The following is a 15,136-nucleotide window of genomic DNA, read 5'->3' as shown; positions in this document are numbered from 1 at the left end:
AACAAGTCCCTCCGCACCCCTCCCACGGGTCAACTTCTTCCTTTATCTTGTCCTGTAAAACCATGGACCCATATCTCCATGGATTTTATTGTGGATTTACCCTCTTCCTCCGGTCATGATACCATCTGGGTAGTAGTGGACCGCTTCAGCAAAATGGTGCATTTTGTTCCCCTGGTCGGTCTTCCCTCCGCCCAAAAATTGGCTGCATTATTTGTGTTGCATGTCTTTCGTCTCCATGGTCTCCCTATGGATATTGTCTCGGATAGGGGGGTACAGTTTGTCGCCAAGTTTTGGAAGTTCCTCTGTACTGCTTTAGGCATCAACCTCAGTCCATCTTCTGGGTATCATCCCCAGTCGAATGGACAGACTGAGAGAGTCAATCAGTCCCTCGAGCAATTTTTAAGATGTTACGCTTCCAAATGCCAGAATAATTGGTCGGAGCATCTGCCTTTCGCGGAGTTTGCCTATAATAATGCATGGCATTCAGCTTCAAAGATGTCTCCATTTTTCTGTAACTCTGGTCAACACCCCAGAGCCAATTCTTTTGATCCCGGATCTTCTGGGGGTGGTTCTTGGTTGTCACAGAAAAGGGCCATTTGGAGCAAGGTTCATAAAGCTCTTCTTGCTTCATCGGCATCTGCCAAACGGTTCTCCGATCAACACAGGAGGCCCTGCCCATTTAGAGCAGGAGACTGGGTTTTGCTCTCAACCCGGAACATTAAGATTCGCCAGGTCTCTCAGAAACTTGGTCCCCGCTTTATTGGTCCTTTTAAAATTATCAGTCAAATCAACCCAGTGGCTTTCAGGCTCCAACTGCCCCGAACCATGAAGATTCACAATACCTTTCATTGCTCCCTTTTCAAGCAGGCTTCTCAGCCCAGGCGCCAGAGACCCGCACCTGTCCTGGTTCAAGGTCGCAAGGAGTTTGTGATAGAAAGGATTCTTGATTCCAAGGTGACTCGCAATCAGCTCAGATTTCTGGTGCACTGGAAAGGATATGGCCCGGAGGAGAGATCCTGGATTCCGGACAACGAGCTCCACGCTCCTTCACTTAAGAAAAGATTTTTTGAAGAATTTCCTCATAAACCCAGGGCTGGGGGTCCCTTGATCCCTCCTCAAGGGGGGGGTACTGTTAGGCGCCGTACCTGGCGTCGCCGCCGTCCAGGTCCCTCGGCAGCGTCTGCGCTGCTAGGACGGCGGCCATCTTCCAACGCGCGTCATCAGGAAGCTTTGGGGATGTTGCTAGGCAACGCCCCGAACTTCCGCTCCGGCCGTCTCTGCAGGGGGAAGACTCTGCAGGGCGGACAGGAAGTGATGTCGCCACAGGGGGCGGCTAATTCAAATATAAGCCGGCGTCTTTCTCACACAGACGCCGGTTATAGCGTTCTTTCAGCTGTTTGCTAAGATTGTGTTCCTGGTCCTGGTTCCTGTCGGAAGAATCCCTGTTGTTCCCTGCCTGGTCTGCCTTGCCTGGTTTTGTCCTGCCGTGTCTGAGATTCCTTTAGTGTGCCCTGCTGTGAGAGTCATCATCCTCAGAAGTCTGCAGGGGCTTGTCTGTGACACCGTCATCTCTCCAGATAAAAGTCAGGGGTCACCCTGTGTTTCCCTCCTGCTGTTTGGCATTCTTCTTTATTGTACATCTCATTCAGCATTATTGCCATTTTCTTATATTACATCTTTCAAGCATTGTTGCCATTTTTGATATCTTCTTCTAAGCATTGTTGCTATTTCTTTATATAACATCTCTCAAGCATTGTTGCCATTTTTATATCACCTCCTGAGCATTGTTGCTATTTCTTTATATAACATCTCTCAAGCATTGTTGCCATTTCTTTATATTACATCTCTCAGGCATTGTTGCCATTTTGTGTCATCTGCTGAGCATTGTTGCTCCCCTGGGGTTTCTGGGAGTTCCCCGTTTCTGGTGTTTAGTTAGGTTGTCCCCTTGCTCTCTCCTGGCCTCGGCGGACGTGTTGTCCATACCTAAGACCTGGCTGTAGCGGAGTGTGGCGGACCTAATTCGCCCTTCAGCCGAGACGGGCCCATGTGAAGCCTAGCCTTGTACACGTCCGTCGATTCCAGCCAGAGGCAACGGAGTTAGATTGGCGGGGACACTCCCAGAATCCTTACATTCTCATAGGAGCCAAGTGAGACAAGTTCTACAAAAATTAAGGGAGAACCAGCTGTTCGCAAAACTGGAAAAATGCGAGTTTGAGGTGTCCCAAGTATCATTCCTGGGATACATAATTTCCTCTGAGGGATTTTGGATGGATACCAAGAAACTACAAGCCATCGTGGATTGGTCCCGACCCACCAACTTGAAGGCTGTCCAACGATTTCTTGGATTTGCCAACTATTATAGGCGCTTTATCCATTCTTTTTCTTCTATAGTAGCGCCCTTGGTTGCTCTAACCAAGAAAGGGGCCGATCCATCCAAATGGTCTCCACAAGTGGAGCGGGCCTTCCAGGCTCTTAAACAGGCCTTCGTCTCAGCTCCCGTATTGAGACATCCGGACCCAGATCTCCCCTTCATAGTAGAGGTGGATGCCTCCGAAGTAGGGGCCGGAGTTGTTCTGTCCCAAAGAGATCCGGAGTCTCAAGAAGTACATCCCTGTGCGTTCATGTCCAGAAAATTCTCTTCGGCTGAGACTAATTACGACGTAGGGAATAGAGAATTGCTTGCGGTCAAATGGGCCTTTGACGAATGGCTTCACTGGTTGGAAGGAGCTATTCACCAAATATTGGTTCTTACTGACCACAAGAACTTACAATACATTGAAACAGCCAAAAGGCTCAATGCTCGGCAAGCCCGCTGGGCACTGTTCTTTATGCGGTTTAACTTCATTATCTCCTACGTGCCTGGTTCAAAGAACAGTAGAGCTGACGCCCTTTCTCGCTGTTTTCTTCCCCAACACGAGATCAAGACTAGCAAAATTCCTATTTTGCCAGCAACTTGTATACATGCAGGGATCAATCAGACGTTGGAGGGGTTAATTCGTCAAGATCAGGCTCCTGCCCAAACCCCAGCTTCTCGATTATTTGTACCCGAATCTCTTCGACGTAGGGTTTTGTCAGAACTGCATGATTCCAAAATTGCTGGTCATCCTGGGATTGTTAAAACCTTAGATCTTTTATCCCGGGTGGTTTGGTGGCCAGGGATGGCACAGGATGCCAGGGAATTTGTGCTGTCTTGTCCAGTGTGTGCCCAACATAAAGTTCCTAGGTCCCGGCCCCTTGGGGTTCTTATCCCCTTATCCGTTCCTTCCAGGCCGTGGTCTCACCTGGCCATGGATTTCATAGTTGGGTTACCTGTGTCATCTCAGTGTCAAGTTATCTGGGTCATCATTGACAGATTTTCTAAAATGGCACACTTTGTGGCGCTGAAACAAGGAGTTGGTCGGGTTGTTCTTACAACATGTGTTCAGGCTTCATGGTTTGCCTTCCGATATTGTTTCAGATCGAGGTCCACAGTTTGTGGCAAAATTCTGGAGACTTTTTTGCTCCTCTCTCAAAATAAAGATCAGTCTAACCTCAGCGTTTCATCTGCAATCGAACGGACAGACGGAGCGACTGAATCAATCCCTCAAGCAGTACATAAGATGTTTTGTGTCCAAACTGCAAAATGATTGGGTGAGCTTTTTGCCATTAGCAGAATTCGCGTATAATAATGCCTACCACTCTGCATCGAAAGCCTCCCCCTTTTTTGTGGTTTTTGGTTTTCATCCACGGGCCAATGCTTTTGGACCAGAAGTCCCCAAGTCGTCTTTTTCTTCTGTTTCTCACCTCAGAGTTATCTGGAAAAGAACCAATGAGGCTCTTAAGGAAGCTGCCTTGAAGGAGAAAGTGTTCGCTGACAAGTCCAGACGTCCTTGCCAATTCAAAGTTGGTGACTGGGTGTGGTTATCCACCCGTAATATCAAACTCCACCAACAGTCGGCGAGATTAGGGCCAAGGTATATTGGTCCCTTTCGTATTGTAAAGAGGGTTAATCCGGTGGCCTTTCGCAGCCCAAATCCCTCAAGATTGCCAGCACTTTCCACGCCTCTCTGCTGAAACCGGTGTTCTTCTCACCAAGGTTTCCTTGCAGGATTTCCCCTGGGTCCTCTCTGGTGATGGTGCGGGGACAGCAGGATTTCAGGTGGAGAAGATACTGGATTCTAAGTTCTGTAGAGGTTCTCTGCAGTTTTTAGTGCATTGGAGAGGCTTCGGTCCTGAAGAAAGGTTGTGGGTTCCCGAGAAGGATTTGCATGCCCCCAATCTTAAGAGGCTATTCTTTCGGGAATTTCCATACAAACCCGGTGGTAGGGGTTTGTTGACCCCTCCTCAAGGGGGGGGGGGGGTACTGTTACCTGCGCTGACGTTCGGTGGCCGGGGGCGGGTGCACAGGAGGTGCACACCGTGCTTCCGCCTGACTCAGCCGAGCGTCCAGGGGGTACTTCCGCCCGGCGGGTGCGCCGCTGCAGGGGCTCTCCGGCTGTTCCTGACGCTCGGCGGCCAGGGGCGGGTGCACAGGAGGTGCACACAGTGCTTCCGCCCGGCTCAGCCGAGCGTCCGACGGTCACTTCCGCCCGGCGGAGTGACATCACTTCCGCCCGGCGCGGGCATCTGTATATTAGCTCCCGGCGCTCCCCTGCAGCCGCCCAGCGGTTGCCTAGCAACAGGGGACGCCGGGAGTCGCGCGCTCGGCCACCTGATGCTACTAAGTAGCCGGGGGCTGGGTCATGCAGGGACATCCCCATTGGCTGTAGTATCCCTTTTAAGGGATGCTCACAGGCAAGATGGCGCCGGTTATAGCTTGTTCACTCAGCTATCCTGGTCGCCTTGCCTGTTTCCAGACCCTGCTTCCAAGAGTCTTCTGGTGTCAGTCCTGGTACTTTCCAGCCTTGGTTCACCCTGCTCCCCCTCCTGGGGTCACGTGAGTGCTCCTTTAGGAGCTTTACCCTTTATCCCCTGTTTTTGGGGCTTATTACCTTTTGTTTTCCTTATGTTACACCTTGGCTACCCAGCCATTTCTTTGTTTGAGATTTGGTCCCCGTGTTCTCGGACCTACCCTGTTGGTCTCTGTTAGCAACAGGATTCATTCTGTACTTCTCTTTATTTCTTATTTTTAGGCAGGGCATATCTCCTGTTACGTTCCTCTGGTGTTTTGGGGAATTCTTTTGGTTTAGTATTTTTTCGCATGGTGGTAATTCCCCGTGTTATCTTCTTTGTGTTTGCGACTGGGTCGCATCCCCGTCCTTGGCTTGGTGCCGGCAGTCAGGGTGTGTCATTTTCAGTTAGGCCCTGTAGTTAGAGTCGCCTCTTGTGTTACCTCTGACGATCGCTGGTCACTTGTCCCAACATAAGACCTGGCTGCATCGGGGCTGGAGCGGGCATAACTCGCTCCTTCGGACGCGGCGGCCACAGGTGAACACTAGCTCTCGCAGTGGCCAGTCATCTGCCAGAGGAACCCAACAGAGAGAGTGTAGGGTTCGCTGTGGCCGTCCTGACCGGCGGTCCCGGCTACGGGCTCACGCCTGACGTTCTACCAGCCACCCAGCGTAACACTGTGTGTGTAAACAAGCTCAGAACGCCGCACATGCAACCTGCAGCCGTCCCTAAAGCGCCGATGACCGGCGCTGGTCGCAAAACCGGAAGCGGAAGTGACCACTTATGCAGCTGGACACTGGACTGTATGGTAAAACTAGGAACGTGTGGCAACAAGTACACACATATGTAGTTCCTCTCAGGTCATCCTGATGATTCCCGCTGGTGTGTTGCTCCGGACATAGGAGCCGGACCTAATTTATGATGTATGCTGCTGTGGTGCCTAGAACTGGGTATCACACAAAGCATAAATAGCACAGAGATTTTCAGAGGGATCTGCAGGGAGACAGGTGCCTGCTTTGTCACTGCAGTTCCGAAGAGAGATGCCAGTACATTGATGGCCGCCATTAATGATTACGTTGCTCCTGGATCGATAATCTATTCAGATTGCTGGAGGGCTTATAACACGGAGCAGCTACAGCGGGCAGGTTATGAGCACGCACGTGTGAACCACCGCTTTAACTTTGTTGACCCAGACTCAGGGGTTCACACGCTGAATATAGAGCGGCTGTGGGGGGCATGCAAATGGAGAAGCAAGCGCCATAGAAGCACGTCCCACCAAAATTTGAAGTCGTACCTCCAAGAGTTCATGTGGAAGAAGACTCTGGGCACTGCTAATCGCTTTAGCTGTATTCTACATGCTCTTGCGCTCCTGCCCAAGGCAAATTCTCTGCCTTCATAGTGACTCTATTTTTTCCCTTAATTAATTATCATTATTTTTGTTACTTCTCTTGATTTACTGTTTATAAATGTAATTAATGTGTTTTCTTGATTAATAATTTATCATTATTCTTGTTACTTCTCTTGGTGACTGTTTATAAATGTAATTAATGTGTTTTCTTGATTAATAATTATTAAGTAAATATACAGTTTATCGTTAACACATGTCCTCATTACTGTATCAGATGTATGGTATGGCTGGTGTGTATGTGTTCCTAAAAGCCGCCCACTATCCACGGCACCCCAAAGCTTGGCCGCCGGCGGCGGACCGTTTCATACACCCACTATCCACGTTGGCGTGGCGAGCGGATGCGGAATACATGTAAAGTAATCCGCGTCCCCTCGCAGGGCTTGGTAAATCGCTGCGCTCGGCACACTATATTAAATCAACTCCACGCCGACGTGGATAGTGGGGGGTATGAAAAGGTTGGGAGGATGCGTTTCGCTGCACCTCGTGGGGCTCGCCACGCTTTGGGGTGGCGTGGATAGTGGGGGGTGCCTAAAAATCACATTGTATGTCATGGCAATGTAGAAGTTAATGGCATCGCACCTTATAAAATCGCATGCTATCGCATGCGATTTTGCATGAGGTGCAATTGCATGAGATGCGATAAGCCCGGGGCGAGAGAGCAGTGAAGAAATTATTTAGGAAGATCGCATCGCACGCATCTTATGGCACTAAAACGGGACATGCGATGTGATGCCTTTTCCTTACGCAGAATAGGCCACTAAGCAAATTGCTTGCTTACTACATAAGTACCGATCTTTCTGCTGTGGTTGACACTGTTGATTATACTCTTCTCATACAAACATTGCACTCCCTAGGTCTTAATGATAAAGCCATTTCTTGGTTCACATCTTACCTATCTGATCGCTCTTTCAGTGTTCGCTTCTCCGACTCTTCTTCCTCTTCACTACCTCTGTCAGTCGGAGTTCCGCAAAGCTCAGTCTTAGGTCCTCTGCTTTTTCTCAATCTATAGATCATCTCTTGGCAAACTCATCAGCTCTTTCGGATTTCAGTATCATTTATATGCGGATGATACTCAAATCTATCTATCAACCCCACAGTTGTCACCAGTGGTTTTGGGCTGAGTCTCTGAATGACTCTCTGCCATCTTATCTTGGATGTCTTCTCGCCACCTCAAACTCAATATTTCCAAAACAGAATTACTTATATTCCCAACAGTTACCATCTTGATGTCTTCATCACTGTTGACAACTCGACAATCTACCCTACCCTACAAGCTCGTTGCTTAGGGGTCATCCTCGACTCTGAAGTGTCCTTTGTTCCCCACATTCAATCTGTCACCAAATCGTGTTACATGCATCTAAAAAACATCCAAAATACGATCCTATCTCACACGAGACACTACTAAATCTCTTATCCATGCACTCATTATATCCCGCATTGATTACTGCAATAGTCTCCTAACTGGTACTCCCAAGAACAGACTCTCGCCACTGCAATCCATTCTAAATGCTGCTGCTAGGTTGATCTTCCTAGCAAGATGCTCATCGTCTGCTGATCCGCTCTCCCAGTCACTCCATTGGTTACCTGTGTCTTACCGTATTCAATATAAAATGCTTCTGCTAGCAAATACCGCTATTAACCATACTGCACCGGCTTATATCTCTTTACTTATCTCAAAATATCTCCCATCTTGACCACTCCACTCTGCACAAGATCTGCGTCTCTTTTCTGCACGGATCATCAGCTCCCATTCACTATTACAGGACTTTCATCGGGCTGCTCCCAAATAAATAATAAATATATTAGCAATGCTACAGTATATTAATAGGATGCACGAGGAGGCTGCTGATTAAATTGATATGGCATTTGTTTATCTGTGTGCGTCTGAGTCTATGAGTTGCCCTAGGAAGCACTACAATGTAGTGGCTGCAATACAAGTTCTGTTCTGTTGTAGACAGACTCAGTCAAACACAATCTACCCAATACACACATATTAAATGAATCAGCACAGTCTCCTTGTGCGTCTTATTCACATTCAAATGCATATAAGATGTATTTTCAGCTAGAAAAGAGCATGGTTGCATGGGGAAGTATATGTATGTAACATTAAAATGGCCACAGAGGCACGTGTCCTTAAACATAAACCTATGGTCAAAATCAAATGGACACAGGGATTGTTAACGAGGCCTCCTCTGCAGTATGTCACACAGCATTACCTAGCTTTAGATCATGATGTGTGTGGTAAAGGTGGGACATTTCACATGGAAGACACATGTCTAAAGTTTTGTAAGAAATTATTGATTTATTTTTCTTTAATCTTTTAATGCAATCCTGTTTCTCTATACAGTATGACGTTCTTTTTGAGGAAGATCTTATTGTAGACCTCTCATACAAAAAGCCAAAAGGTAAGAGAACTCCATGCTCTGGTCTGCAATGTAATAAATACTTAAAAAAGGTTTTGTATAGCATATGTGGCTGGGTGTGTGTATCTATTTTTCTTTCGTCCATCCTGGTTGCACAGCTAACCATGGGATGTAGTGGGAACTCAGGAGCCAAGGCACCTATGCTGTATCTTTAAGCTCGCAGGCTCCTCCCCTGCTGCATCCCACAAGACTTTAATTTAGGTTTGGGAGTGTAAGCTGTAGAGCTAATGCTAAAGCAGCTCTTGAAATATTTAGTTAGGAGTTTTATTAATACCTAGCTAGCTGCAGGCACAGTGTGGGGTTTCACAAAAACCCCTTCACACTGTTTACAGCGCTGCAGGGGGTGACATAAGCGGCTCCTGTCAGTGCCCTGTGAGCAGAGAGGAGAATTGTGTTTTCCCTCTGCTCCACGCTGCCGTCTATCTAGTGGAGACTTCCTGGGCCCCTGGGATCACGATACTGGTTCCCAGTTACAGGGAGGTTGCGGGTAATCGGTGGTACCCACTATGGAGGCAGCGCTGTTGTCTGGGTTTCCTGGATGCCAGCAGCCGGATACAGGGATCCTGAGCAGCGGGACACTTTGATCCCGGAGCAAGGGGAGGCATAGTGGAGACCAGAGGATTAGCACTGGGAGCAGCTAAGGGGGGAGAGGTGTTACATTGCATGGTCTCCCCACCGAAACAGGGTCAGAGGGTCTCATCCTGACTGAAGTCTGGGCACCATTAACCATGCTGCTACGGAGCTATGGTGCCATTACATATCACAGACATACAGCTTCCTCCTTCAGCGGTGCCTTTCTGTGATTACACCAGACGGTCTGGAGCTCACATATACAGATAAGTACCACTAGGTTCCATTATTATTTATTACGCATGATTTATTACAATATGTTTTTAAGTGTAGGTCAGCTGCTAAGGGAGGTGCTTCAGCCATGCTTTTTTAATTACAAGACATGTTAAATTGCTATGTGGACAATTGGGTCAGTACACAGTGTGTGCAGACTGCAAGTCTGGTCCTAGTGGTGCTCAGACACAGAGGACTGATCAGTCAGAACCGGTTTGGATTACTGTCCTGAACACATCCATGTCGGATTTAATGTAAATTCTAATTAAATAGCGTGTGGATCTCAGTAGTTCTCCTACTCCTCTCAGCACAGTGTTCTCTAAGCCCCCCTCACTCCAACAGGGGGCTCCTGCCTTATTGCAGTGTGATTAAGATGAGTTCTTATAGGGAACAACTCCAGGATCCAAGCGTCGGTCCTTAACACATTCCCTCCTGGAGGATGGGGACTTTCTCTGAAGATAGGCCTGGGTACAGAAGGAGGATTTTGATTCCTTAGCACTGGGAGTTCAGCATTTTATTATGGCAGTGCGTCATACATTGGGCGGTATTCAATGAGCCTGATTCGCCATGTTTTTATGGCGAATTTGTGCTGTTTGGCGAATTTTTGACTAAAACGGTGAATCACCCTATTCAATGACCAGATGGCGAATACATATGAAGGTTTTTTTCACCATGATTCACCGAGTAGCAATCGCTATCTTTTTATGGAGAAGTGGAATGTGAACTTTTAAAATAAAGGGTTTTGTTTTTTACATTTGGTGTAAAAAAATCAGGAATTTTATTCTGAGGAGGGGCATGCTATTTTTATTCATGTGCTGCAAGCACATGAATATATATTTAATTAAAATATATATATATATATATATATATTTTTTTTTTTACACAGCAGCCAGCAGGGGGCGCTGGAGCCGAGCCGCTCATTAGATATTCATATATTCACTGCACCCGATCGTTACATATGCACGATCGGGTGTAGTGAATACACCCGGTCCCCTGCTGGCACCCCCGGGGGGCAGCCTGTGCTGCCTGGCACCCGGGGAGCCCACCTCCCCCCACATACGCTCTGGGGCAGGCAGAGAGACTTCCATCTCCCTGCCTGCCACCGTCCTCTGGCTCCCTGCGGCGTTCGCCGCAGGAGCTCATATTCGCTGGTCAGGGGCAGCGAGCCCCTGACTCTTTGAATACCGGAGCCGGCGAGGCTCCGGAACGTGGCGAATGTGCAGCGAATCCTAAACAGGATTCGCTGCACCTCGCCGGTATTCACATTACGTACGTGTGGTGACGTTCTCTGAGTTGTCATTAATTATTGGGGAGGCCTGGTAGACACCTGATAAAAGGGTTGTCGTTCCCAGTAGATTTGAGAATCTTTACCCCTTGCCTGCTGACAGTGGCAAATAGTAGTGCAGTGGTTATAAAGTTCGCCTCACACACGTGAGGTCCCAGTTTAGAACTAGGCAGAAGCAAGCAATTTAGAGCAGCAGAGCATTTCTGTGAGGCAGTGCAGGATGGGGCCTAGTTGGCGTCTCGTGTGTCTGCTTCCACTATTGCTGCTAGAGTGTTGGGGCTTGGGAAGTGGATCTAGAATCCAAGTAGTCCCTTGAAGCTTTGGCTTTCACATGCGGAGTCTTATTTGAGTCAGAACTCAAGTCAGGCTACAGATGGAAGAGTATGTTTCTTCCCGTATCATCTTCAAGAAGGGGGTCTTCGAAGTTTCGGCCCTTTCGTTCTCCCTTTCGGGGGCTGACATAGATCAGCCCACGAGAGGCAGATCCTCGACCAGTCCCAGTTGGCCCCCCAGTGCTGGAGTCACAGCAGGAAACAATGGATTTTGTACAATGGGAGCTATAGAAGATCAGCTACCTGCATAGATAATCAATACGTCCTCTATGTATCTCCGCCACACTGACCAAGTCCCGGCTCGAAGAGGACCGGATCTACAGCAGCAATAACACCGCAGTAAGGCCGGAGGAACACCGCTCCACACACAGGTCAGATGTTCACTGCGGAGGGGACGGGACAGGACGACAGCCGCCCACACCACCAACCTGCATCCCATAAGGAACCCCCCGCACCATCCCTACCCTGAACTTGGGGTCACCACATAGTGACCACACCCACCTACGCATATATTGTATGTGTATACATAAGCAAATTTAGTGTGTACAATAAATGTTTTATGTGCACACCTCTTGATCTCACTCCACTTTGTCTTGATGTGTTACCAACACTCGATACAATCTGTGATATACTCTTTTGGTTTTAGACAACAGGTTATAGTTCATTTTCAATAGGATACTATATCTTTCTCAACTTTACCACACTGTTTTCAACAATAGGTACTTTGTGTTAAACATATTTAGTGTCGCAGAAACAGGTATTAGCTCATTTGCATAGGGACACTTTACCTCTTTCCACCCTATCATAAAGTGTCGCCAGCACTAAAACTATTCTGTGTTATATACTCTTACTTACAACAGGCTATAGTTCATTCCCAATAGGGACACTTGTGTTCAACACACTTTGCACGAGTGCGCAATTCAATTCCCTGACAGTTCTTCAGACGGTGCCCTCCTTTCTTCCGAAGGTTATGTCAGATTTTCATATTAATCAGGAAATTGTTCTTCCAGTATTCTCTCCTCTGCTGGAGGCTAAGAACTGGAATTATTTTAGGTGGATTGATCATTGCTGGTTCTCTACGATGCTCATTTGCGAGGTTAGCCGTCTTCTAAATAGACGATTGCTTGTTGGTTATAATGTTTGCTTACACTAATGTTGATAGACCGATGTTCGCCTGGATTAATGCCCATCCGACGAGGGCTGTGTTGTCCTCCTGGGCCGTGTATCACCGAGCTTTGGCTGAGCATCTGTGCAGGGCTGCTACCTTGATCATCTATCCACATGTTCTACCATTTCCATGTGTTTGCCTCTGAGTCCAATTCTCTTGGGAGAGCAGTTTTACATGCTGCAGACCTGAGTGTATCCTCCCAACAAGTGGTCCTTCCATCCTGGTTAGCTGTGCCACCAGGATGGACGAAAAAAAAAGGTATTTTTGTAAGAACTTACTGTTCAGTTCCCTTTCTCTGGGGCCATCCAGATTTCTGACATAGTTCCTGTCAGTGTTTTATGGTTTGCGTACATTTTACGTGGTTCATGCATTATGCTGAGTAGTGTTTTCGGTACTCTTTACCTAGAACGGCGCCCGTCGCGGGCATCGCGGGTACATTTATGCCTGCCCGCGACGCGACCGACGCGATGCCCGCGATTTTCCCATTGAAAACCATGTTAAACCTGAAAAATCGCGTCGGTCGCGTCGCGGCCGGCCATAAACGTACCCGCGATGCCCGCGACGCGATGCTCCCGATTTCCCATAGGAAGCAATGTTAAAAGCCGCGATGGACCCGATTTTAGTGTTAAATGCCTCAATCCACCCGATTTGGCCATAGGAATCAATGTTAAATGGGCTACAGAGCCCATTAACCCTTAAATGTCCCCCCAAATTTTTAACGCCACCCCACGATCAACGCCAACCCGAAGCGTGGCGAGCGCAGCGAGCCCGCGAGGGGCGGCGGTACGCGTCCTCCGACCTTTTCATGCCCTACTATCCACGTCGGCGTGGTGTGAGAATAGAATAGTGTGGCGAGCGCAGCGAGCCACCGAGCCCGAAGCGTGGCGAGCGCAGCGAGCCCCGCGAGGGGACGCGGATACCTTCACAGGTAAGCGCGTCCCCTCGCGGGCTTCACAGGTGTCCGTGGCCACGCGGACACCTGTGAAGCCCGCGAGGGGACGCGTATAACTGTGAAGGTATCCGCGTCCCCTCGCGGGGCTCGCTGCGCTCGCCACGCTTCGGGCTCGGTGGCTCGCTGCGCTCGCCACACTATTCTATTCTCAACTCCACGCCGACGTGGATAGTAGGGCATGAAAAGGTCGTAGGACGCGTACCGGCGCCCCTCGCGGGCTCGCTGCGCTCGCCACGCTTCGGGTTGGCGTGGATCGTGGGGTGGCGTACAAAAATTGGGGGGACATTTAAGGGTTAATTGGGGCTATTTGGGCTCTGTAGCCCATTTAACATTGATTCCTATGGGAAAATCGCGGGCATTGAGGCATTTAACGCTAAAATCGCGGTCAATCAGGCTTTTTAACATTGTTCTCTATGGGAAAATCGCGGTAATCGCGGGTACCCGATTTTGATGTACCCGCGATTTACCCGCGATGCCGCGATTACCGCGATTTTACCCGCGATGCCCGCGATTTCAATCGTGGGCGCCGTTCTAGGTAAAGAGTACCGTGTTTTCCTAGTGGCCTCTTTTCTAGTTGAACTGAAAGTCTTCTGGGATGCAGCAGGGGAGGCGCCTGTGTTTTAAAGATACAGCATAGGAGCCTTGACTGCTCTGGACCCTCTACATCCCATGGTTAGCTGTGCCACCAGGATGGACTCAAACGGTAAGTTCTTAATAAAAAATGTTTTGGTACTCTTTACCTAGAACGGCGCCCACGATTGAAATCGCGGGCATCGCGGGTAAAATCGCGGCATCGCGGGTAAATCGCGGGTACATCAAAATCGGGTACCCGCGATTACCGCGATTTTCCCATAGAGAACAATGTTAAAAAGCCTGATTGACCGCGATTTTAGCGTTAAATGCCTCAATGCCCGCGATTTTCCCATAGGAATCAATGTTAAATGGGCTACAGAGCCCAAATAGCCCCAATTAACCCTTAAATGTCCCCCCAATTTTTGTACGCCACCCCACGATCCACGCCAACCCGAAGCGTGGCGAGCGCAGCGAGCCCGCGAGGGGCGGCGGTACGCGTCCTACGACCTTTTCATGCCCTACTATCCACGTCGGCGTGGAGTTGAGAATAGAATAGTGTGGCGAGCGCAGCGAGCCACCGAGCCCGAAGCGTGGCGAGCGCAGCGAGCCCCGCGAGGGGACGCGGATACCTTCACAGTTATACGCGTCCCCTCGCGGGCTTCACAGGTGTCCGCGTGGCGCTCGCCACGCTTCGGGCTCGGTGGCTCGCTGCGCTCGCCACACTATTCTATTCTCACACCACGCCGACGTGGATAGTAGGGCATGAAAAGGTCGGAGGACGCGTACCGCCGCCCCTCGCGGGCTCGCTGCGCTCGCCACGCTTCGGGTTGGCGTTGATCGTGGGGTGGCGTTAAAAATTTGGGGGGACATTTAAGGGTTAATGGGCTCTGTAGCCCATTTAACATGGATTCCTATGGCCAAATCGGGTGGATTGAGGCATTTAACACTAAAATCGGGTCCATCGCGGCTTTTAACATTGCTTCCTATGGGAAATCGGGAGCATCGCGTCGCGGGCATCGCGGGTACGTTTATGGCCGGCCGCGACGCGACCGACGCGATTTTTCAGGTTTAACATGGTTTTCAATGGGAAAATCGCGGGCATCGCGTCGGTCGCGTCGCGGGCAGGCATAAATGTACCCGCGATGCCCGCGACGGGCGCCGTTCTAGGTAAAGAGTACCAATGTTTTTTTCCAAACTAGTGTCTCACCCCCCCCCCCCACAGGCACATCTGTGCTAATCGGTGGCACCATCAGACAGTAGGATTTGCCTTGATAAAAGCCTTT

General features: G+C 49.2%; 2 protein-coding genes across 4 annotated transcripts in view; both read left to right on the top strand.

Moving 5' to 3' along the window:
• LOC146060320 (uncharacterized) overlaps positions 1-15,136 on the top strand; it is a 267,579-nt gene that overhangs the window by 38,231 nt on the left and 214,212 nt on the right. The window lies entirely within an intron of this gene.
• Positions 13,861-15,136, top strand: part of LOC146060321 (uncharacterized) — a 58,048-nt gene continuing 56,772 nt past the window's right edge. Inside the window, exon 1 of the mRNA XM_083173390.1 lies at positions 13,861-13,983. Coding sequence (XP_083029516.1) covers positions 13,950-13,983 — 34 coding nt within the window. The 5' untranslated portion in view covers positions 13,861-13,949. The remainder of the gene's footprint in view (positions 13,984-15,136) is intronic.

Source organism: Crinia signifera, chromosome 2, assembly GCF_055691185.1.
Source record: "Crinia signifera chromosome 2, ASM5569118v1, whole genome shotgun sequence".
Taxonomy (NCBI): Eukaryota; Metazoa; Chordata; class Amphibia; order Anura; family Myobatrachidae; genus Crinia; species Crinia signifera.
Note: the sequence above shows the minus strand (reverse complement) of the source record. Positions and strands in the feature narration are given on the sequence as shown.